Source organism: Colias croceus, chromosome 6 (genome assembly GCF_905220415.1).
Source record: "Colias croceus chromosome 6, ilColCroc2.1".
Taxonomy (NCBI): domain Eukaryota; kingdom Metazoa; phylum Arthropoda; class Insecta; order Lepidoptera; family Pieridae; genus Colias; species Colias croceus.
In genome coordinates, this window is record NC_059542.1 from 3,999,604 (window position 1) to 4,025,690 (window position 26,087).

Sequence of the window (26,087 nt, forward strand, 5' to 3'; positions counted from 1 at the left end):
CTACTGTTATCTAACTAAATCTTCTTAAAACATAGCGGGAGAGCCTCCAATTGTGCGTCTTTTGGTGAATAATTGCCATTCCAAACACCAATGAGCATGCATTCAACGAGCTTCGTGGCCTCCACTTTTAACAGATTTTATGAGCAGTGACAGTTTACTCAGTTTTCCTTAGAATTTTCTTATTTCTATCACGCAGAGAAATTTCTAGCAACCCTCTCTTCATTGCTAGTTGTAGACTTTTAAGTTTATTCATCACCACTTGTCTATGAACATGTTTCTACGGAGAATGATATTACTAATGCATTGCCATACGAATATAGCTAAAAGAGGTTTTGCTATTGATTTAATTTACAACAAATATGATAAAAAATTTAAGGGTTAAAGAAATATAATAATACCTGCCCTATAAAGTTCGCGTTGCTTATTCTCATTTTCTCATATTGACTAGTAGCGACCTCTATGCAAATAACTTTAAAACAACTGGTACTTTCAAGTCAGTATTGATTACTAACTTAGTGCTAACTTAACAGAACCGCTATTCGAAGTTAAGTATTTCTGTATGATGTTCAAGTTAGTTTTGCTAGTTGCCGCACGATGGCGCTGATACAAAATAATTTTGAATCGCATTAAAAAAAAAACACTGGATATTTTTATATAGAGGTCACATAGGGGTAATTTAATAAAACACATTGTTCTTTATAGTATTAAGATGTTCTGTAATTTGACGAAGTATGACTGAAAATCGCTTCTTAAGATGTTAAATATGAAAATATTTAATTGAGTAAGTTTGTATTCGAGTTTATATTTTCTCTACTATTTAAGACTGGATCTATTCTAAATATTATATTTTTAATTTTTTTATTCATTATTTCTTAACTTCTGCATCAATATGTCATCAGTTCGATGATACATAGGTAAATAAGCAAACTTCTATTTATTATCTACGATAAGCTTATTTAACTTATATATAATTTATTAACAATATTTTCTTCTATAAGTATAAGTATTCTGATATATCAGAAGTTATTTTCAGTGATATACTTAATCACAATAACATAAATAAGGCATCTTTTTATCACAATAATTATTGAAAATGCTAGAAAATTCGAAAAAGTTTAAACTTGTTACGTATAATATTATTAGCGCTATTGGTAAGAAAGTAGGGCGCAAGAAATAACTAGGTATGTTCACACGGTCACTGGTCTAAAAAGTAACCTTGTCTTAATGGTGATAATGAAAGCTGAATCATCTCTTATTTCAGGATTCATATTTCATAAAAGATCGTATTAAGTATATTTAAAAGTTTCTGTTCAGAACATTCGCACAGAAGAAAATTATAATTCCCTTTCCGACAATTAAGGAAGTCCAAATGATGCCATTTTTCAGAATACCTGCCTTAAACTTATATTTTCAGGAATTAATTATAAGATATTTTTTTGTATATATACAATTAAATATGTTCTTTTTTTAATTAAGTAAGTTATCACTTTAACACTATTTTCTGATGAGAATAATGTTGGAATTACAACAAACATTTTTAAAACAATGCTTTTTAAAGTTTTCGGTGTTCTCAAGTGTAATTATTTACATGAACATTAAATATTAGGTCTGGCTAAAATACAATCATAATACTACTAGTCTACTGTAGAAATAAAAATTAATAAATGTTCAAACTACGAATTAAATTACTTATTAATTATTGAAAAAGCTCTAAGTGTATGAATACAAATTTGCATGAATGGATGCCTAAAATATTTTCTTTGTAGTATTAACTAATTTTTAGGATCGTAATTATTCTTTCCTAAACCTGATTGGTCAGTGCTACTCTCCAAAGATGAAATGTTCCACATAGGTATAACAATACAAAGGATACTTTAATTTCATGGGTTTCCTTGACTACTTAATGATTAGGATGTATACGCCATAGTGGTGTAATCAGAACTAATATAAACAGAAGCGGAATAGAACCACCATCATTGTTAGTTCAGTCCTGTTGTACTCAAGGAGGAACATAATGCGTGGTGTACAAGTAAGTGTTGTGATATGTGATTATAGTGAAATAATACATTTAATTCTAAGGGCTGATTTTTCAATCCTCGGTTAAAACTTATTCGTCGAATAACGTATTAAACTACCATTTCAAAATGTATTCTTATTGAATGCAATTGACAGTTTAAAAGTGACATTTTAATATGTATAATCGTGCAATACTCAATAACTTCAGTTAAATTATATCAGTGCCTTTATTGTAATTTTAGACAAAAGTATTACTGGTAAACATATTTATTGTTACACATAATTTAATATAATTTGTTAGGTACATAACGATCAGCCTATTGCAGAGAAAAACATTGATTTTTCTCTTCAAATAAAAACTACTTATTATAAACTATACACGCATTGAGCGCGTTTATGTCGTTTTTATCGATTTTATTGAAATGTTAGTGGTTATTATGACTTCATAGGAATAACCAGACTTGTTTAAGTGCATATAATTTGTTCTACTTCTTATTTAGAATTGCAATTAGCTTTTCATATTCTTGAGTAATTAAACTTTAAAAAAAATCATTGAAAATTAAAAATAAAAAGGACAAAAAACTTCATTTATCAGAATATTGAATTTTAATAAATTAAAATTTAATAGTATTATGTCAATATTTGATGGTACGTTTTTATTGTAAATGTTAAATACGGACAAAATTCATAAATATCTAAGTTAAAAATCATTCACCTTTACTCATTTATAGATTGCTACAATTTTTAACTTCATATTATGGTGTGATATGCAATACAACAAAATTCATAGTAAATGCAGTATTATAAAACTGATCATAATGAATGTCTCAACAAAAATATTGTGTTTGCACTTTACATTTTCTACAACAATTAATAGCGTGTCAACTGGCACATATTATGAGAAGCAATTGCACTCTACCGGCAGTTAAACTAATGCCCTAATTAAAACGAAACCTATTACTCATTTACTGTACATAATTTAGTGCGAAAAGCCATCCTTCCTGCATTGTCAACACCCATCATACACGTAACGAGAATAGCTTTAATCGAATCATGTAAGCGGAAAATGAATACGTCTATTTTCATTTATTACCTATAACGCTTCCTGCGTTTGTTTTTATGCGCCCCATTGTTATATTTCTTAATCTCCTACGTAAGATTAAATACTGACATATTGTCCGTACATTGTTCCGTCGTGTATGTGAATAGACAATGCGACCTTATTTGGTTTACATGGTGGCAAGTTCATTTTTGTTTATTGTTATTTGATGTCCTGTGTTATCTAATGGATTTTTACAAGAGGTGAAGGTCGATAGATTGTATTTTTGATAATAAATAGATTGTAATTCTGGAATTTATTAATAGTAGGTTTATCTGAACAGGAATCTGAACTATTTTTGAACATTGTTCCTACATGTTAAAACATCATTATAAATAAATAATTTAAATGAATGTGGTATTTACAGGTAGTGTCGTTCTTGGCCGTATGTGTAGCAGCGCATGCTGGGTACGTCGGTTATTCTGGAACAGGTGGCTATGGCTTTGCAGCGAACAATCCAGGATACGCTAGTTCTAACATCCATTCGGCCACTGGAGGATATTATGTAAGTAAAATATTAATATGTTTAAAAAAATGTTGTGTGGTTTTATGAAACCACGGTAAAAGTGAAACTTTTTTTCACACTATAGACATTTAACTAAAAATTATCGTATTTGTACGATAATTATCGTACGTATCGTGCGTCACGCACACACAGACCAAAAAGTTTGAGACGATGTAATAAAAGTTTCACTAACAATATTTTGGTTACATCCTGACCTCGTTATACCGATATATGCAGACCTGGTGTTATTTTTGGAAAGATCCGATCATAAATGAGTGCTTTTTAAAGATTTCGTTTCAATAGATAAGTTGAGTAATGTAATTGCATGTATTATGCGTTATATCATTTTATTGATATATCCCATCACGGATTAGTCAATGTAACACCTTTAATTTATCTTTATACTACTTCAATCGTATACCTATATTCTGTGCTATTAGAATCTTCACTTTGTAGTCAAATAGTCATTTCATTGTTTCACACACTTATTATGATATAATATACGATCACTCAAGCATACCCAAAATGCGTAATACGCGCAGGGCCATTTTGTAAATTAGATTCCCTAGCCCATATTATGCAAAACGTTAAATTCAACTGTCACAAACCGTGACGATCCTTGCGTCACTACGAATATGCGTAGCTCCGTAGCTAGGCCATATAATCACAGGTTTTACGCAAGGTCCGAAACCACTTATGGTTTAAAAAATGTCTATAAACATTTATTCCTACAAAAATTGTGCATTAACTCAGCGCCCGGAATCACAGACACAATAGAAAATCTATTGTGTCGTGGGTAAACCCGGGTTTTTTGATGATCTTGAGAACCGGGTCTGAATAGTATGAAACCCGGTTCTCCCGGTTCCGACCAAAATATTAAAATATAAAATATTAGAGATATTTTGCTGCATTATTTTAACAAATTTATTCTATCTGGCAACGTCAGACTCACGTGCATCGCGAATTTTCGTGCCCCGCCTCAAGCGTGGCTCTGATTGGTTGTCTATGCTATAAGTTTCCTACGGGTGTATGACAAAAAAAAAGACGTGTGGCACTCTGGGACTGCCGCGGTAAAGCTATTGCATAGCATGCCTTCAAGCCACACCTCCGAGCCCGTCGGAGTGGGGAGCGTGAGGTTTTTTCGTTACGGAATTTCTCGATTCGATCCTCGCGCTTAAGGCCCGCGATAGAAGCTATGCAATAGCTTAAAAATTAGGCTTCAAAAATGACAAAAATTAGGCTACTGAAATATTTTTATTAGATTTGTCGTGAATTTGAAAAAGCTGTTGATTTTACTGTTTCATATAATAATCCAGTCATGTTTTTGTTATTGGTATCAAGCTGAAATTTATATCGAATACTCAAGTCTCCAGTCCCTTGATGCTGTGAAAAAGTCAAACTCACAAGCCAACGCAACAAAAGATACAGCCGTAAATGCCGAAAATTTTCGCGAATTTCCACATTCGCATGGGACTCAAAACCTACAGAATACTTCTCATGAACGCAGAGCCTTTAAATTTGGTAAAAGTAACGTCTTATAACACAGATAAAGGAAAAATTGCTAGAAACATAAATTTTAAAGTTACCAAATTATAAAAAATAGGTTTGTTCGGAGCCCTCGGAGCGCGAGTCCGACTCGCACTTGGCCGGTTTTTTGTTTTACAGTTTGCAGTTAATGAATAAGGTTTAAGTTTATATGTGATATTATGATAACAAGGTACTTTTATAAGACTGATAAATAAAGAGAAGTATTAAAATTTTGTTTCTTTATTAATTTAATAAAAAAAGACAAAAGCCGCGTAAAATAAAAGGCCTATCAGGTACTTTTACAGTTACTTTTGTTTAATTTCGTATTTTTTCCGAGGTATTATAAAAGAACCGGGTTACCCGGTTCTACCCGGTTCCGAGCTCGATTTGGAACCGGGTTTCAGAAACTTGGAACCGGACTCGGTTCTGCATGCCCTAATCAGCCATAATACTGAAAAATACCAAAAAATATGGTTTTATGTTATAGTTTCAGAGCCATCTAGTGATACTACAGTTTATAAAACGTTATGTCAAATTGTAGGTATTGTAAACAGTAATACTGCACATTTAAATTAATATTGCTCGAGAGGTCGCTATAGGGAAAAAATTGTTGTTCATAATCTGAGAATGTAAAAAATACGTTGGGCTGTAGGTACCTACATGTTTTTAAGCCATCAGCCCACAAGTATTGTACCTAATATTAGATTAATTAGAGACGGATATTTTATAAATCGCTACTATTTTTAATGCTGTATGTTTCTTTCAGTCTCGTCCCAAATATGCGTTTGATTACTCCGTGAGTGACCCACATACCGGCGACCACAAGACGCAATGGGAAACTCGTGATGGTGATGTAGTGAGAGGTAATTATAATTATATTTACTATTAACATAATAAGTACTATACTTAAATTAAACTTAACATTTATCTGAAGTTCCCAAAAACGAAGAATTTCCATAGTTTGTAAAGCTTTTATGCCTTTAAGTGTTCTTTAGTATTGTCATTCATTATTCTAAATTCGAACCTAATAATTCAATAATTGAGTAACCAAGTTATAATTATTATTGTAAATTTCAGGTGCCTACTCACTCGCCGAACCAGATGGCTCTACTCGTATCGTCGAATACACTGCTGATAAAATCAATGGATTCAACGCGGTTGTCAGAAGAATCGGTAGAGGGCAGCACGCGCAATTTTTTGGAAATCAGTTTAACGCTGGCTACCATGGCTATCACTAGATGGCGCTGTTTTAAATTTAGATCGTAGTATTTATTCGAAATTCAAAAATATTTATAATTTGTGGTCGTTATCAATTTTTTTGTACTAAATAAAGTTGTTTAACATTTTTTTACATATCAACTGAATTTTATTTATGCCCACATAAAAAAAAATCTATTCCTTAGTTAGCATTTATTTTATGATAACTAAACCAATATTACGATAAAAAATATCATAAGAAATCTGTTTGGCAAAAACATTTATTGGATTTAATTTATTTCCATTTTGTACGTGTATTAATTGTTTATTCCATAATAATTGTCGATGCGCGTTAATTTATGCAAATACATATTTCATATTGCAATAAAAATTTTATCGAAAATTTTAGCGAAGATCACACCTATCGCTATTTGCTTGACTAATAATGTGTGTCGACAGAGTTTTTTAACGCGGAACATATTAAAAGTGAATTAAAAACAGTATTGATGGATCATTATGTCAAATGTGTAATTTTTCCACAAAATTAATTGGACACAGTGTACCTAATAATATCATTATGTATGTTCTACATCAACGACTGTCTGTTCATTTAGACATATCCGTGTGGATAGTACCTACCTACTACCTAATGTATGAAATAGAGGAATCTGCTCTTACATTATAATATCCTAGCCACATTATTCGCAAGTCATATAATAGAACTTACCTATATTATAGCAAAGACACAGGCTTTTCTACATTTTATGAAACCATAGCATGTCGTAAATGTTTAGATTCTTATTCGATGATATTATAAAAACATACAGCTTTAAATTCCCGTTCATCTCAGACGGGCTCAGAGCCCAGAGGGATAGCCTAGTAAATGATAATAATTTCATCAAATAACAGTTTCATTGCTTCACTTTTCAGTTTTTAGATATATAAAGATAATAAGAACTGTTAGAGTGTATTACCGTTCTTATTATCTTTTGATAATTTCATTCCGTTAAAAGCAACACAAATAACTAATTTAAATAATTTAAATATTATTATATATTTATTTGAATATAATTTATAATAATTTGCGTGCTTACCAAATGTGTGTTATTGATACACATAGAGAAATGATGGATTGGCAAAATATTTATGATATTCTTCCTTTTATAAAAATAACCTTATCTACTTTTTATAATAATGAATTTACTTTCACATATTCGTGGAATATTATATCAGAATATTATTTCTTATATAAATATACTAAACTATCGTGATATGATTATGATATATTTAATCGGAAATCAATTAATTTTATATACAATATGGTGGCATAACACAATGCTATGGAATTACAGTAATTCAGAATTTCTAAGTGAAGTTGTTAACTAGTCCAATTACCTATATGTGTTCCTCTTGATGTAACGCGTTTATTCAATGCTTCATATTAAATGGCTTTAATCGTAACATCGGTTCAGGGATAGCGATACATCCGTATGAACGTATTTCATTTTAATAGCTTTGGAAATTTCTAGAAGATTTATTGGGTGTATTAGGAATTTGTCATATATAAATTAAAATTATGCATTTTCTTGTGATAATACATTTTTTACCTATTTATAAAAATAATTATTTAAAATTACTATACCTAATACTCATTTAGTTATAATTAACTACTGGATTGAAATTGAAAATTTTCACAATATAATAGACTACTAATAATATATTTTCAAATAAAAAAGATAAAATGGAAAATAGCATCAAAAGTACTTACCTACCCAAAAATTTCATAAAATATAATAACAAAGATTTATTTCAATCACGCCAGATTTATTGAAGAGAAGAAAACTGTATCAGATCTGATTTATTCATTGGCAGCTTTTCCAAGGAAATAATGTCATACCTACATACAATACTACGCTTTTTATGATTTAAGTAACTTTAGGAAAATGGTTTTTAATGATTAATTTAATAATATAGCAAGTTTGAATAATTTTAAGAACTGCTTTTTACCCTTCATGTTGACCTTATACCTATTATATTTTTTCACGAATTGGAAATTAACACAAATTAAAATTTGGCCTTATTATTTTTTTTTTCAAAAATCCTATTATCGGTCAAATTTATTATTTAGTTTTACTTTATTTTATTCAATAAACTTATCCGATTTTTTTTTATTTGACTTTCCGATTGTATTCTTTCGCGCCTTTGCCTATAATACAATTGGCGGGAAACTCCAATCTGACATCCAATCCGTCATAAAAATTAATCTCGTTTTATCGAACGAGTCATGCTGAATATAGAAAAATTTTTTATTTTTTACTTATAAAGATATTTTCTCAGTCTTTTTGTTTTTAATGGATGGTTGTTAACAAATATCTGTAGTGTAAGACGATATTGCCTTGAATATCTTAAAAATTAAGTACGGTATAGGTATATATATGAAATCTTACAATGAAGTCTCTATGAATTCTTTCTATTTTCATCTCGAATTGCTATATATTGCTTATGTTTATCTCGTATAGCGTTCGCTTTCATACATTTGCATTCATACATACATATGCGTTAAGTTATATTCATTATTTGTCTGTCGCAATACACATGTAATGCTACACTGAAATATTTTAATTACTGAATTAATTCGAATGTCAAGCTAGTTGAACACGTGCTAACAATGCCGAATGCGTTTTTTTTGTTTATGTTATTCTTTTTTATAAACTGACTTGTTACTACATTATATAAAAGAATTGTAAACAAATCCACATGTCTGTTTGTCAAATTTTCAAAAATTAACAACTGTCGTCGTCAACATAGAGTTAATTCTGCCTATTATGTATTTCTTATTTCTTAGTTGATGTTTAATTAAAAAATTTGTTTAATCATGTAGATATAAAGAACATTTTTTCGGGATAAACCTAGTACAAACTTTGTGTATCCACGCATTTAAAATACATTTAATTGCGGAATTGCTGTATTCTGACATACGAAAGTACTATTTCCTACACAATAATTATCTCAACAGATAAGAAACACAAAGCTTCCTACCGGGGTGATAGCATTGTGGTATTCCTAAGACAATAAAGTGATTACCAGTACCCTCTAACATTCCTTGTCAATGTGTGCGTGTGTACGCATAACCCGAGGTGTACACATGTGTGTATTTATAAATAGGTGGGTGGTGGTCATCAATGGCCATCTTCACATTCTACTTTGGATATGGACAGGTTTATATTGGTTTTCGCGAAGGAATAAATTTAATTATCTCAGTGACAGTGAATGTTGAATTCAAGTGAATGATATAGTGAGATTGTGATTATGGCTAAGCTACATAACATCTTGGTAAGTTGTTAAAAGATTTGTTTTCATAATAGTAATGATTTGAGCAGTTTGTAATGTGTAATTTTCATGTATATCTCTTCGTCATTATTATTTAAAAGTAGATATCTTAAGTTAAATATATCCAATAAGTTTGGTATTCCTTATAATATAACGAATTATTGTAGATATAGTTAAGTATTATTTTATGTATTGTTAAAAATTTTGCTAGATGTTAGATAAATCTTATTTTCATTCCTATATTTTCAGGTACTTCTTTGTAATGTACTGCTATGTGTGTGTCAAGAATACGGTATAGACGATAGTACAGCTCAAGAACAAGATGAAGTGAGTAAAATGTCAAAAATTCATACTTTTAAGTATTTTTTAAATGCAATAAGTAATTTAAAATCATAAAGAATATTGTGAGTTTTGTAGTAATTATAGTTGTAAGGATATTCTTAAATATAAAATACTAATCTTCTCTCTTAATATCCTCAAAACAAAAATTTATAACAAAAACTTATAATTCTTCATAATTACATTTCAATAAGATTCAGTTAGAATAGGAACATATCTACAAGTGTTAATGTCTATGCTAACCACAAAAAGTACGAAGAAAGTAACAACTAAGCGTTACATTGTAGTATTTGTAGTCATGGTTCTATGAACATACCGCAACAAATAACCTTCCTTATGATGATCACTGTTATTGAAAGTAAAATAATTTTATTTCTAATCAAAACAACCATGGAAATAAAAATTGTTTACTTTTCGATGGGTTCTATATACCTATGTACTTAGGATGATTTTCCAAGAATAAAACTCTTACAAATACAAAGGATATCCTTTGTATAATACGAATAACATAACAGACTATGAATTTTTTTGTTAGTGGCGAAATTGAAAACTTACAGAATAAGAAGAATAAAAATATTTGCAACACAATCTGTAAAGCAATCATATAAGCGGTATTTAAATCGACACAATTATCATTTCATTCTTGAATTCACACTTTATCTATCTTTGTAAAGTAACACAAAATACAGGGAAAGGTTAAGAACAAATATTTCACAAGATTTGGTACTACAAATCAATAAGGATTGATAAAATATTGAAATAAGGCTGCGTAATATGTCGCACTATAAATGCCTATCGAAAGTGACTTGATGTTGTAACTTTATCAACCAGTATTGGTGTTGTTCACCCACTTTTCTCTTTAGTAATTGTGACTCGGTTTCTATGAAGATATAATTCATTCAATAAACTAGATCATACATTTAAATATAGTGCAAAACTTTGAAGTGAAAGAGTTGCACGATTCGAAAAATGTTTATTCAAACAAAGTAATTAACAGAGTATAGACAAGTTTTTACTTAGAATCTTACCAATTAATAGAGAAGGCAATTTATCTAAACGGTTCTACTGCATAATATTGCCGTTATTGCATATTTCACGCTTACAAATAGAAAAAAAAAAGGCATGAAATTGAAAGTCAACGATCTGCTGTCATTGACATTAAATCGCGATGCGCACGCGCCGGCTCATCTTGAACTTGAAATGGCCGCGGGCTAGTGACATTTAAACGAGTCGTGTTTACAAACATAAGAACTTGTTTTTCAATCTAATTCTAACTGTAATTATACACGATCAGTGACGACGACGACGACGTACTGACTTTAAAGTACACATTTAAAAGTAAAAACGATGATTAACCCTTAAGTCTATTCTAACCTTAACTTAACCATATCTGCAAACATAGAATACGATCTAGTTCTACTATGTAATGACTAACATTAAATAAGTTGGGGTAATCAGGATGCAGAATAAATAGTTCACATTTAGATATTTCGTCAAGTGTAACAGTACTGAGAGATGAAAGCGTGATACGTCTGCTAGCATTAGACAAAGTGACACTCCTACTCTCACATGTAACTTAATAATAAAAGTTGAAATTCCAATTTTATGGAAACAATTAAATGATTCATTGAATATTCCGAATATTAAACAGTCAGTTAGCATGCAACGCATTGTCACTACGTACTTAAATACTAGGCCACCTCACGCGATGTTATTACTCTATACGCATTCTGTTTTTTATCAAGAACATTGACATAATAGAAACATGTAATTAGAAATTGAAAATGACATCAATCAATTTCTTCTCGTTTCAGGGTCATCCAAGCTATTCATTTGGATATGGAGTCTCTGATATACGAACTGGAGACGTAAAGGCTGTATGGGAAGAGAAGGAAGGTGACACTGTTAAAGGTATTTACTTTATACTATAATACTATAACAATAGTATTAGATAATTATTATAAAAACCTTGAAACTTTTTCAAATGAAAGCTGAACTATATAGTAAATTAATTTTAAACTTCTAATAATGTACTCGATACTTATGAAATGCTATTTGCTTTCAGGTCACTACAGTGTGATAGAACCAGATGGTTCTATGAGAACTGTAGATTATTCCGCGGGCCCAAATACAGGATTTACAGCAATAGTCAATAATAACGGCAACCAAAACGAAGCACAAGATGAACAACTGAACAACAATAACAACCCAGAGTACATGGAAGACAAAGCACTCAGAGATTACGATCGTTATTATGATTTTTCTGAGGAAGCAGATTCAGAATCATCTTACAAAACTAGTGACAGGAAAAGAAAAAGACATCCATATGAATCACTTTTTAAAGATTACTCATTTGTTAAACGACCTAAATATCCTTCAGATTTAGAGCCAAGCGAATACACTCATAGTATAGATATTAAGCATCCTCATGAAGATAGTTTCGATGCTCCTGCTCATAGTCATATGGGGTATAATTATGATCCAAATTGCAGAAAGAAGCATAAGCCAGTATCTAATTATTATGGTAACATCGCAGACTCAGACTTTAGAAAACAAAAGTATCCTTCTCTTACTGATTCTAGATATGAACATGATAAATACAAACCCGAAGCGTCATCCATAGATGCTGAAAAATACGTAAACAGCTATAAACCAGATAGTTTTAAGCCATTTAGACCTGATGATTATAATGAGCCACCGCCAAAGTATGGATATTCCAGTGTGCGCGATATACCTCGTGACGTACCAGAAAGTAGTTATTCGGACTACATTCCTCCCCGTCCAAAAAAGAAGTACAAGCCACATAAACATCCAGAACCTTTTGATCCAGAAAATCTAGACGATTATGTATTAGTTCCCAAAAGAAAACTCAAAAAACCACAAAGAGTCGTAGATGATTATCCACCAGAATCAGATGAAGATTTTGATCATAGAGCACCTTATTCTTCCTATGATGATGATTTTGAAGATGACCGATACCAAAAACCGCCTAGACCAACTGGCACTCAAAAAGAAGTAGTAAAGAAGGTAGTTAAAAAGAAGCCAATTATAAATATTTTAGACATATTTGATATTTAGAACAATGGATACAAATTAGAATAAGTGTTTGTTGACTTGTTTATAGCTGTGTGCGTGAATGGTTGAGAGAATGTCTCATTATTTAATTTAAGGATGACTTTATCTTAAACCTTTCATTTTCAATATTTATATTTATTAGTAAATATTTTTAATATAATTTCAATGGATCCTAAGTACTAAGATTAATTTAAAGTGTACAGAAGAAAGTCTTTAAATATTATAATAAAGATTTACTTATTGGTTTGCTGTTTTTATTTTTATGAACCTATGTGAGGAACCTCAAATGTATAATTAAGTATAGGTAACATCAAGATTTTTTAAATTGCGTAATAGTTGAGCATACTAGTAGCAAAATACTCTCACTACACATGCTAAATTCTCAAATTACATTTGCCAAGCGTTTAAACACAATCTATTTGTTGCGAATTTAAAACCGCGGTTTCAAGTAGCATAGATAGTAATTTTAATCAATTTACATCTTTCTATGTAGGATTACATACATTGTAATTGAAAATAATCTAAAAACGTAATCCCAAAAGGTCTAGAAACAAAATCAGAACTCATCCAGTGCAACATGAAGGATAAAAAAAAAAATGTTATGTTCATCAAAGTTAGAAAGTAGTTTTGACGCCGATCTAAGTGGTGTAAAAATAAATATCGTAATTAATCAGGCAATTGTTTTGTTACTGAGCAATTATTTTTGACAGCAGTTAATATACGCTTGTGCAAGCCATCTCACAATGATAGTGAAAGTAATGAAACTGGAACGAGCGGGAGTGTTAAACTGGTTTTGATTTACAAGGACACTGAAGATAATTTATAAAATTCCCTTTCCTTTGGTTTTTTAAACAGCAACTTTATCACATACAAAAATTGTGTGATAGCTTGCCCTATATTCATTCGGAGAAGACTTCCCTGGTATAATATGTAATTTAGATTGTAACTGATATATTTATTACTAAGCAACTGTATTTGATTATAAATAGTATAAAATATAAATGGCAACCCTGCCAACGATAAAAATGACATTATCTCTTTTTGTATCTTGACCAAGCGCGCGCCAAATTGGACACAATATCCCACGAATTCATAGATTAATGTTTTATTCAAGTAACGTATGTACTAGGACATTCACTTGTGGGCGCGCCCATGACACCACTACCATTGTCGCAATCCGCTGACACACTCGATACAACACTCTCTCACCTTGGTACAACGATCCCATTGTTGGCCATCTGGTTCAACATTTTAAATGAACTAATGACCTAACATATGTATATGGTTGTTGGAATGCTGTTGTTATTGGGAGGAGTTTCATTTCTAATAGACAAGTTGTAACGTCATAAACGATGTATATTAAAGAAATATTGTGTAATCTACTGTTATAATACAATACTATAAAAGTTCTATACAGTTTTAAGTACAAAAATACTTTTGTACAGAATAAGAACTATAGATACCAATTAATAACATCAAATATAGAACCTTACCGGTAAAAAATGTCGATCAAGGCCACAGCAATATTGCCAACTGCCACTTACTGATATAGGCATAGCAGTTGAAACTTTCATGGTCCATGTGGCGTAGAAGTGTTGCAATGCGACAACGACAATTTAAATCAGTTTTAATTTTCTCCCGTTTGCTGAAAGCACCTGTTTTGCACGTAACACTTTCGAATGCGGTCAGTTTTACGCATAACCGGTTCCAAGATCGAATTAACATCTTTTCATAATATGTAATGATTAACTGTGGCAATTACGGATAAGTAATGCAGATTTCATAACATGCTATGAGTTTTGCATTACAAATACAATGTTTAGACTCGGTTATGGTTTTAATTATATATAATTAGTAGTTTTTACAATAACAAAACATATTTGTTGAAGCTACAGATTAATTAGAAATATTATTTAAACTAATTAACTCCATTAATCTACTGTAATCTTACCTATGTTCATATTCGTGTTTCATTTTGTATGGCCTCAATTTAGTTCGGCTTTCTAGTACTAGTAATTAGTAATTATACTAGATTTTAATTATATAAAGCTTTTGCGTAATGAGCTTAATCATCAATTAATTTGTTTGAATTACATACTACGGAAAGTTTAAACTTATACATTGAAATTCGAATTTATTAAGTTTAAATAAAATTACGCATAATCTTAATAAATTTGGTTAAAATTAACATGAAATTTAAACGCGAACTTAAATTAACATAACCAGTTTAACTTGATTTTAATTAAATAATCATAATGTTAATCTTGGTCAGTACATCAATGAATGAGTCACAGATTGACATGCCTTCACCTTTGACTTCTAAAGTTATAAAATATTTATAATATTGATTAATTATTATCAAAACACATCATCTAAATATAGACTGGTGAAATATGCAACTTATTTTTATGAAGCAATGTAGTTTATATGTGTATTGTAAAGTAGTAATATGAGGAAAAAGGGCATAGTATAAACAATGATTAGGGTGAATATTATATTTTACATTTCTTTTCGTACTTTTATTTTAATTCGCAATGATAATAACACTCCTATTGTCTTAAAACGCTCTTCGAAATTTGCTCTGTCGTTTCTCAGCGAGATCTACTAGGCTATTGCATGTAAATCTTATAAAAATCGTTAATAAAGAGACTGCATCGTATGCTAGTGGGAGGAGAAATTACGTTATGAGTGACGCGTTTCGTACTTTCGAACTTAGTAACAGTCCATGAGCATGAGGACTAGTCCATAACTATGAAATTATGGACTTGTCACTGAGATAAATCTTACCAACTAATCAGCATGCAAATTAATTTATTTATATGTATTTATTTATACCTACGCAAATTACAAAGTACATTTATGATTACGCCGATCCTACTATCCGGGTGAGACCTACGTCCAACAGTGGACGAACACAGGTTGAAAGAGAGAAGAGAGAGATTACGTCGATGTCAGTTTTTTATTTTTGTTTTAACACGGTAGGTATATATTTATTATCTATTTATTTCGTTTTTAAGAAAATCTCTTAAAAAAAAATTTCTTTTCAGGAAGGGTTACACAATATATAAAACACATCGATTAGTCTTTTTAACATGCACAATGCACATTATGCAGTGAATAAAGATAGAACCAAGATGTAGTTGAATTTCTAATTTGATCGTATTACAAGACTAAAATAGTAATTGAGTCTATTTTAAATCAACATATAGAAAGTCACTATGATTTCAATTCACGTTTCGGGCAATTTTTAGGAACGCAATTTAATTTATCAATTTCGTAGTTAGACACTTATGTCGGAGTAGATTTTGACGTTCCATTTTTTTTTATCTTAATTCTATGAAATTCAGAAATACACGGACTACAAATAAAACGGAACACTATTTTATGAAATATTTCATACTCGCCCATTATTTTAACAAAAACGTATCGTAAATATTTTACAAATTCTTCATGAATAGTTGACATAATTTGACCTTTATTGTCCTTTGATTTTATGACACTATCAATTCCCTTTCCTCGTTTTTGTCATAGAATTTACGGACCTGTCTTATTTTATTTGTATGTTGTTAGAAATTGTAATATTTACACGATTTAAAAAGAGCAACTATGGGGTTTCATGCCGGTTATTCTCCTTAATCGGTGGTAAATGGTAAAAATAATTATGTTCTGACGTTTCAAAAGTGCTTCTAGATGAAGTCTTGAATAATTGAGTTTGATAATTTTTATTTTAAACAAGCGGTCTGCCGCGGCTTCGCCCGTGGTACATGTTTACGATTTCTCTCCATAAGAACCATCCTCGTACTTCAAGGAATATTATAAAAAAAGAATTAACGAAATCGGTTCAGCCGTTCTCGAGTTATGCGCTTACCAACACATTTTGTGATTCATTTTTATAGTATAAGATAAGATGTGCTTTATCTAATTTTCTGAAAAAGGTTTCAAAATATTTGGTAAAACGGGGCGAGAAAAATATTATTTCTATACATTATTTATTAGATTCATTCGAACTTCCATCTTCTAAAGCCTTGGCATTTGCTGAGTAGCTATTGTATGCTAATGATAACATATGATATTATATAGAAGAGTGTTAATTAGCAATGTTTTTTTTTTAATTATAAGAGTGCAAGATGATTATTTGATGTTATATAGATAATAATCATTACAATATAAAGAAGAATTTTTGGAAATATGTAGGTACCAACAATATCTACTGATGACTGTTGAAGTGCGTCCGATGACAAACTGTCTCATAAAGTATATTTTTCTTTTTTTATAAGAATTATATGTTATAAGTTAAAGGAGAATGCCCATGAAAGTATGGACCGCAGTATAGTGTTGCGTCAATGCCAGAGTGGTTTTGGAGGGTTCTTCGATATTCAAAAGATTTTTACCAATTGATTTTTTTGGGATAAAAACAGGGGTTTTCAAGATATTGAGAAAAATGTGAAATAACCTCAAAACTTAAATAACCCCGATTTAGTTAGGTTTATGTGTGATTTAGGTAGTGTTTTATCGTCCGAAGGTTATTTTTCGTTTAACATATTTAATCTATGCGTAGAGCTTATGCTTTCAGACAAACTAGGTAGGCACCAGAAATCTTCCTGAGATGGATTTCAAGAAAACCTAAATATAGATTAATAAAATGCCAATAGAGCTCATATAGATTGTTTTATTCGGTTTACATAATGGGAGTAGCTTCAAGTAGACAGATATTACAAAAAAATAGATCTAGTGGTAGACCAATTTAACGTAAAGGGTACCATTCACAGGCGCACCAATCCGTCACTAATTTAATAATTCCATGAAGGTTTCGTATTTCATTCTAAAGTAATTAACAAAATCAGGTGGTTCACAGGACTGAATGCATTGCAGCAATTTCATATGTGTATATTTTTTTTGTTGTTTCAGCCATTCCTTTGCCCACACGCGCTTTTTATTTTTGTTCTGCGTAAAAAGTATTGCACCGACTACTAGAGCCACTTTTTTGCGTTTTGAAAGCATCGGTACCTTGGTAGGGTAGATACGTGCAAGGCTCACCAATGTTCACAGTCGACTGGACTACAACTCAGCGCTCGTGTAGTGTGTGGGCGATGACGGGTTTGTCCACGGATTGGTACAGCTCGGGGCTCGGCTCGCGGTGCGTGTAGTGAATGCCGGACTTAAGGCAAACATCATTCGTCATTTTCATAAAAAAAATTATCTAAATATGGAGCCGGAGCAGTTACATCATTGTAACGAGCCCAGCTTAGGTACCAAACCACTGTCATTACGTGTGCACAACATCCTACTGTTCGCCTACCAACGAGACAGCTGCAACAATAACCTGTTATAGCTTCTAGAGTATTTCTTACAGCATCATCTCTACTTATTAATAAATAAGTGTAATACTTACGACTATTTACATGTCTGGACTTAATCCTACCCCTTAATAAATAGTTATTCAGACCTAACATCAGAGGAACATCATCATCAATTTCATTATTTACCTGAACCCAATAAATGCCAGATTGACGAACATGCTCTCCAAAGTATGACCTAGCTTGTTTCAGTTGATATGTGCCTAAAGCAAGCCGTTTAAGATCAGTTATTGTAAGTTGTGGAAATGTAGTTAAATGAGGATGTTCGCTATCAACCTGTTGAAATCTCGCTCTCCTTCTATTGACATTTTCACTTTCCACGTACACTGCCAAATGATTTTCAAGTGAAAGTCTATTTTTAGCAATACTCACATATTCAAAAGCCTCTGGTGGGTCATTTACGGTAACATGAAACTTATTTAACAAGGCACAAGCAATTCTAAAATCATCTTTGAGGTGCATAGCAGCTCTATTATTGAAAACATCCCGAAAAAGTCTATAATCCCTTTTCACACGACCATTAACTACTTCTACAACCCAACGACACATAGTTACCAAACGAGACCGATTTGCTTGCAGGGTTGTTAATTGGTGTTCATTATCAAGGAGAGACTCAGGCATATAGGCGACAAAACCATGGTCTTGAAGTTCACTCACAACATCTCGAAATCCTCTATCAAGAATAAAAATATCGCCCCTTCTGAAAAATTGACCAAAACCAGAATCCTCGTTATTTAAGTTTAAACTAGTGATTGTAGCATCGTTAGTAGTGGCCTTGTAAGGACCAAGACATTCCACAATATGACCATCGCAGCATACAATCAAGAATGGTTTTACTAAGTTATCTAGTTTTTGTAAACTATATGTTTGTTTTTGGTATAAATAATTGGAACTACTTTGCACAAAAATATAGGTAGCATCACAAATAACAATTGCAGGTTTAATTTCTGCAGGTAAATGGGGATTACCAAAAAATCCTTCTGGAATAATCCTATTCCGAGAAGCAACATCTTGTATAGTCATATGATTAAATCCTAAGTACAATGGGACAAAATCATTAATAAAGCAATTTCTAGCTTGAGTAATCAAACGTTCCAATGTAGCTCTAGGTTTATTGAAAAGAGTGGCTAATCTGTTGTTGCTGTCACCTGTTCTTAATTTAACTAAATAAATGCATAATGCTATAGTAGCGTTTGGTACTTGTTCTGCTAGATTGGGTATACAATTTAGTAATTCATGAAACTGTTCAAGATTCATACCAAGCCAATAATGGCATAAGTGAGGAGGCATCAATGTAATATTTGAAAAATCAAATCTATGGTTGGCAGCTCGCTGCATCATAGTCATAATATTATCAAATTGTTTACTAGTAAAATCTCTCAATTGAGAAGTTAACTGGTCCCAAGAACCATGATTTAAATGGTGACGACAAATGCGTGCACCCGATGGTATGTAAAACTTATAATTAAACAATATTAGGTCTTTGATAGTAGATGGTATAAGTAGGCGTTCAGGTTCAAAACAATCAACAAATATACAGTGACTTGGAGTGTTAGCAGCACGTCTATACAATGATGAAATTATTTTTGGTATCACTGGTTGAACAATTTCTGGGGTTGTTGGTGGCAGAGGAGGTGGCACAGGAACAACAGAATCACCACTTAATTCAGTGTCAGCCAGAGTGGGGCGATTTGAGTCACGCTGTTGCTGCCTTTGTACTTCTCTTGTTGCTGACCTCCAACATGCAGCACATACACGATCCATTCTTGAGACCTTAAAGAGTTTAAGAATAATTATAAGATATACTTTCTATTAGACAAAAACTTACTAAGGCACTTTATATAAACTCAAAAATATATACAAGGTGTTGTGGAACAAAACGAATTAAAACATTTCTCTCTTCACGATCATGTCGAACAGGATATGTCCTTGATCGTAGAATGGAATTTCCACAAGGAAGACAGACTCTTCTATGTCCAAAAGCAGGCAACGGTAAAATGCTTCCTTCACTTGTTGTGTTTGCTCGATTTTGAAGTAATTCAAAACATTCATTACAAATGATGTTTTCTGAAGAAACCTGCAAAAATATTATTGGAATAAAGTACATTCTGTTTAATAATTTAATACAGTAAATATTATGTTAACACAACAAAGGGTTGGAACTTCTGTTGGATTTCTTTCTAGTAATAATAAAATTCTTATAAACATCACCTGCATTTAAAATTCGTATTATATGTCAAGTAAACTCCATCTAAAACAAATACTCTAAGCTCTAGGGAATAAAGTGGCACTTTAATCCCTAGGGCAATAATGACATTTTATTACGGACTTTAGAAGAAATTAAATGAAAAACCTATTTGAAACAATAAGTAAATATGTACAATTCAAGCAACTAAACAATGTCTGCTCACCTGAGTAGGGGCTATCCATGATCGTAATAAACTGAGCATTGAATTCGACGCTTCTTCCAAGTGATGCCTCGTCATGTTTCTCGGTATCAAGAAAGAACAATTTATGCATCGTTTTCGCTCACTCGAGGTGTTAGCCATTTTCAGGAATAAATAATTTCTAAATAAGAATTAACACAGGCTAAGTAAAGAGTAACACAGGCTGGAAAAAAGTATAAACACCTCTAAAATAAAACGTCCTGTCGTCAGCGTAATTGCGCTAGCCCATTGAGCCCCGAGCGGCCCGATCGGACCACGACACAATAGATTTTCTATTGTGTCTGTGATTCCGGGGGCTGAGTTACTAGCGCAATTACAGTATTGGCACTTTATTGTAAAAACGTCCTGTCGTTGACAAATCAGCAAAGATAAAATGTCTTTTGCTTACTTTCACACAATTCGATAATAAAACACAATTAAAGTGGAGAGTAAAATCAATCAACACAATGTGATGTGACGTTTGATATGACAGACTCATCTTTTTTATTATTTTTTTATTTATTAAAAAGGTTCATCACCAGTTGTTACATATGTATCATTCACGTTTATAATGCGTAAGACAAATGAAGGAAACATTTTTTGCATGGAATCAAGTATTTTACTTCACTATCTATGTTAAAATAACCTACAGTGTATAAACAACACCATAAAGAATGATTTTATGTTAATTGATTTTTTTGTAATTCAATGAAAACAATAATCGATATTAATACACTTAAATATTTACTATGGCAACACTATGTTCAGATGTAAGCGGTAATGGATACTAAATCTATGGTAACGGATCTAAACAATTACATGTCTTATTAGATTTTACAAAACATTCCCTGTTCAAAATATATTTTCCGATGGTAAGAAGGCCTCTAAATTGCCGAGATTTTTTTTAATATTATTTTTATCTTGATGCATGAGAAAAACCTATACCAAAAATGGGCATTCTCCTATTTTATATCTAATTAAAACTTTTATCTCATATCGATAAAATAATCAATTTCAGCATACACGATAAATGTACCAATTTAGAACTGCATTAAAACAATAGTTACAAAAACTAGAACTCGATAAACATTCATATGTTTAATTTATTCGAAATTCTACAAACGCGTGTATGTTTAAAGGTATTTGACAGCTTTAAACCAATTCTTATCTCGAATATGTTGTGTGTTAGACATAGTGTGGATAAGAATATAATTTTTAAATTAAACAATATTTCGTGCAATTATTTTATATTATTATGTGTGAAAGAGGATTATTTTTAGATTTTTGGAAAATAAATATATATTTTACTACGCTGCACAAAGCTAGAATATATTCAAACTTTATAAAGAGTTAGCTTTCCACCCGCGGCTTCGCCCGCGCAGTCAAAGAAAAACCCGCAAAGTTCCTGCTCCCGTGGGATTTCCGGACCTATCCTATGTCCCGGGGTAAAAAGTAGCCTATGTCCTTTCTCGGGTATCAAAATATCTCTATACCAAATTTCATGAAAATTGGTTCAGTAGTTAAGGCAAGATTGAGTAACAGACAGACAGACAGAGTTACTTTCGCATTTATAATATTAGTAGGGATAGTTAAGGATTAGGTAATAATAGAAGTAAGACACAGGTAGCGGTACTAAAAAGTGTTTGCGTCCATAATTCCTGATTTAATTATGCCAACAAAATTTTAAATTATACATATTATCCAGTATCAATTTTCACTATCACACCTAAATTCGATGTGTGTCGTTTTAGGTGACTATGCTCTCGTGTGCTATGTAAATTTATTTGGCTCGACTTATAATATTATGTGGTGAGTTTGGGAGGTTTTGTTCGCTGTGCCCTTACTATATATTGTACTGAAAAAGATATCAAGTGACGCATCTATCTGAGAGTCTTTAAAAGCTGAATATATTGATAATCAAATGCTCATTCTTCTTTCAAATATTACAATATCGAATAAAATAAAATACATATCTTATCCTCCTCAGATAACGATCCTGTTTCAAAGCCAGCGCCTAACTCGCACTTGTGTCTCCGATACCGCCGGCAATATCTAAGGTCCGTACCTATAGGACATAGTTCTAGGCACTATATAAGCGCCAGATATCTTACATTTAGACACATATCAAGCCCTAGAGCTTAGTAAACAAACGTATCTTAGTATCCTAGGATAAAACCACAAAATGTTCGCTAAGGTAAATAAGGGTGGATTTGAAAATTTCTATTTTTCCTAAAAAATCAATTCTAAACTTGTTTTGATTAAGTTTGTCATCATTAACATTGAAATTGTGTTAATTTGATTAATGACCTCAATATGTTTTAGCATTTGACAAAACTAAAACTGTTACCATAATTCTATCAACCTTTAATAATTTATGAACTTTATTGACATTAATATCAATATAAAGTGTTTTCTTTAAATGACCCCTAATTTGGTTATCAAGCCAATTATGATTGCTCAATTCATCATTTTATCCATCGTAATTAGAACGTTACATCCGATAATCTTAATCACATAACTAATTTAAATATCTAAATACTTGTCATCATGAACTGCTTTGCCAAATAATGCAATAAAATGCCTAAATGGTCTACTTCTTATAATTTCAGACGATAGTAGCGTGCGCTTTGCTCGCCGTCGCCCGGGGTGGCTTGCTCGCCGGCCACGGAGCTATTTCCTCACAGAGCATCGTGCTTGGTCACCCGGCTCCGGCCGTCGCTGCTCCAGCGATCAGCTATGGAGGCTATGGTGGCTATGGAGGATATGGTCTAGGTAAATCAAAGGAATATAGCAAATTTATGAGTGGATTGTGAAATTTGAACTTAACGTACTGAGTAATGATTAACTTATAAAGTGAAATTGTAAAAAGATGCTAGGTCATCATTGAAATTATCTTAGATACTTAGTTAGTGCTGGTTTCACCGCTTTCTGATAATATTGCCAATACCCAATTTGATACTTTTTAGATGAACTAAATAGACAATAAAAGGAAGCTGTGAATCTGGTCCTTAATCTCGTAAAAGACAAAGAAATCAATTCTATGCATACAAATTCCAGTTTCGTGACTACAATTCAAAAAAAGCTCTACAAAATTAAAAAAATATCGTATTCTGAGTAACCACTCTATCTCTATTAACCTATGTCTAACTGTTAATTGCAATCAAAGCTAAAGGTGTGTTGCAGGTCACGGCGCGGTCGTGGCGCATGCGGCGCCGGTTTACCACGCGCCCGTCGCGCACGCCGTTGCCCCTGTTGAAGTATATGTTAGTATTGTTGTTACTTACTTCTTTTTTGGATTGATCTCTTCTCGTATGACATTCAATAATTATAAAAGTTAGGACAGGAAAAGGGCTCCTTAAAAAGATACCATCTTGGTTTACCTTTAATATTTATAAGGTAGACAAAACTATTTTGCATTTTTCATTTTATTCAGTTTTGGAAGTTATATTTCATGATATCGAAGAAAAGTTTGTAAAGAAAAACGTTTCCTCGCTAAAAAAACTCAAAAATAAACTCAAAAATTTTGGAGTAGTTTCATTAGCCAATTTGGATTCTTTCACTAATAGAATTCTATGTGTACCTAGATATTATATTATAGTGATAAAAAAATTTCTACCATCTCTAATATTCTCTTCTCCAGTCCCACCCCCGCTACCAATTCAATTACGGTGTTGCCGACGGCCACACTGGTGACCACAAGAGCCAATGGGAAGCGCGTGATGGTGATGTCGTCAAGGGCCAGTACCAACTAGTTGAGCCTGACGGTACCGTCCGTACTGTCAACTACTCCGCTGACGACCATAATGGGTTAGTTTCTGAAGAGGCAACCACGATAAGTTTACAAATTTACTTGAAGTACAGTCAGTACCTTGGTCAGTACTAAGTAAAGTTACTTGAAGTTGAAAGAATCTGACAGGTTATCCCAAAAGATCGTCTGATGATATTTTGAATGAAAATGATGTAAAACGAATAAATAAAAAAGTAAATAAATTTAAAAATATTTGTTACTTTGGTAACATGTATGTATATTTGCATAATGTACATACATGTTACCAAAGTAACTACTATTTTTCATATTGTAAACAATATTTACATAATAATATTTGAAGTTGCTAGTATTCCATGATAACATTTTAAAATTGTAGGATCGTTAAGTTTTTCATCCAATCTAGTCTTATCATAAAAGTCTTTTCAATTATTATTGCTGAATTAACTGAAAAATACAATTACATTTATAGTGAGATTTTGAATGCTATTTTATCGTTGATAATTGGGCTTGATCTTGTTTTATAGCTTTAATGCTATTCAAGGGTACACGTTCTTAAGAACTTGTTTATTCGCATTATATGACTTTTGGTATGTAGGCCTTACTAATAAATATGTGCAATGTTATGGTATGCTGTAGGCATGAATGAATGAATTTCTCCAAAACAATTTATCATATTGTAACTTTTTAAATGCCCTACATTTTGTGATACTCAAAGACTATCTCCTCTTACTTTAATCAAAAGTTGATTAAATTATATCAAAAGATATACTCCAAAACTTATATAAAACTAATATTCCCGGCAGGTATTTCATGATAGAGTAACAAATATACATCCAACCTGACAAACTTTTACATTTATAATATGAGTAGGACAAGATCTGTATCTGTATAATATAAAATATGTAATTCAAATTTTATGTTGTGCATCTTATTCCTTATCCTATCAAATCAAAGGTATATGGATTCGATGTACATTATTAATTATGGGGTGGTTTAATTCATAGATTCAACGCGGTAGTAAGCAGACAGGGTCACGCAGCGCACCCCGCGCCCGCGGTGGCCGTCGCGCACGCGCCTGTCGCGCTCGCCCCAGCACATGGCGGCCTCCTCCACGGCCTCCACGGCTAAACGACATCTTCTCTCTAGCTTCTCTCTCACTTAGGATAAGCTCACGATGTATATGAATGCTTGGTAACGGTACAACGAACGCTTGAGGCACAGCGTTTCATAAGGTGTATCTCAGGGACGGTGGCCCAAGTCATTACGCTCCATTCGAGTCTTGACTATTGTATTATACTTTCTTGTAGTTTTAAGCTTTCATTTCATTTCGTTATACATTTTATGAAACGTTAGATAATGCCTGCGGGGTGCTGGGTGTGGACTCCGGTGTAATGCTCAGTGTTAAATATATTTTTTTTCATATAATGTGTCTCGTTTTCTTTTTTAA

General features: G+C 32.0%; 4 protein-coding genes across 6 annotated transcripts; 3 read left to right on the top strand and 1 right to left on the bottom strand.

The window, feature by feature from the left end:
- Window positions 1-1,951: 1,951 nt before the first annotated feature.
- Window positions 1,952-6,474, top strand: LOC123692268 (cuticle protein 19-like). The gene is made up of 4 exons (XM_045636992.1): window positions 1,952-2,029; window positions 3,483-3,620; window positions 5,914-6,010; window positions 6,225-6,474. Exons 1-4 carry the CDS (start codon window positions 2,015-2,017, stop codon window positions 6,383-6,385), a joined length of 411 nt encoding a protein of 136 aa, XP_045492948.1. The 5' UTR covers window positions 1,952-2,014; the 3' UTR covers window positions 6,386-6,474.
- Window positions 6,475-9,525: 3,051 nt separating this feature from the next.
- LOC123692248 lies at window positions 9,526-13,331 on the top strand. 3 transcript variants are annotated; one of them, XM_045636969.1, is made up of 4 exons: window positions 9,526-9,677; window positions 9,924-10,001; window positions 11,828-11,924; window positions 12,079-13,331. In XM_045636969.1, exons 1-4 carry the CDS (start codon window positions 9,654-9,656, stop codon window positions 13,089-13,091), a joined length of 1,212 nt encoding a protein of 403 aa, XP_045492925.1. In that variant the 5' UTR covers window positions 9,526-9,653; the 3' UTR covers window positions 13,092-13,331. The 3 variants fall into 3 exon arrangements, with proteins under 3 accessions (XP_045492925.1, XP_045492927.1, XP_045492926.1); XM_045636971.1 differs by lacking the exons at window positions 9,526-9,677; window positions 9,924-10,001 and adding an exon at window positions 10,906-10,999; XM_045636970.1 differs by lacking the exons at window positions 9,526-9,677; window positions 9,924-10,001 and adding an exon at window positions 11,111-11,351.
- A 4,406-nt stretch (window positions 13,332-17,737) lies between these two features.
- On the bottom strand, window positions 17,738-21,743 carry LOC123692244. Its single transcript, XM_045636965.1, has 3 exons — window positions 20,857-21,743; window positions 20,307-20,522; window positions 17,738-20,218 (listed from the first exon to the last, which is right to left on the bottom strand). Exons 1-3 carry the CDS (start codon window positions 20,992-20,994, stop codon window positions 18,260-18,262), a joined length of 2,313 nt encoding a protein of 770 aa, XP_045492921.1. The 5' UTR covers window positions 20,995-21,743; the 3' UTR covers window positions 17,738-18,259.
- Window positions 21,744-22,931: 1,188 nt separating this feature from the next.
- Window positions 22,932-26,065, top strand: LOC123692262 (cuticle protein 7-like). The gene is made up of 5 exons (XM_045636987.1): window positions 22,932-23,065; window positions 23,481-23,643; window positions 24,055-24,134; window positions 24,512-24,678; window positions 25,645-26,065. Exons 1-5 carry the CDS (start codon window positions 23,054-23,056, stop codon window positions 25,766-25,768), a joined length of 546 nt encoding a protein of 181 aa, XP_045492943.1. The 5' UTR covers window positions 22,932-23,053; the 3' UTR covers window positions 25,769-26,065.
- The last annotated feature ends 22 nt before the right edge of the window (window positions 26,066-26,087 follow it).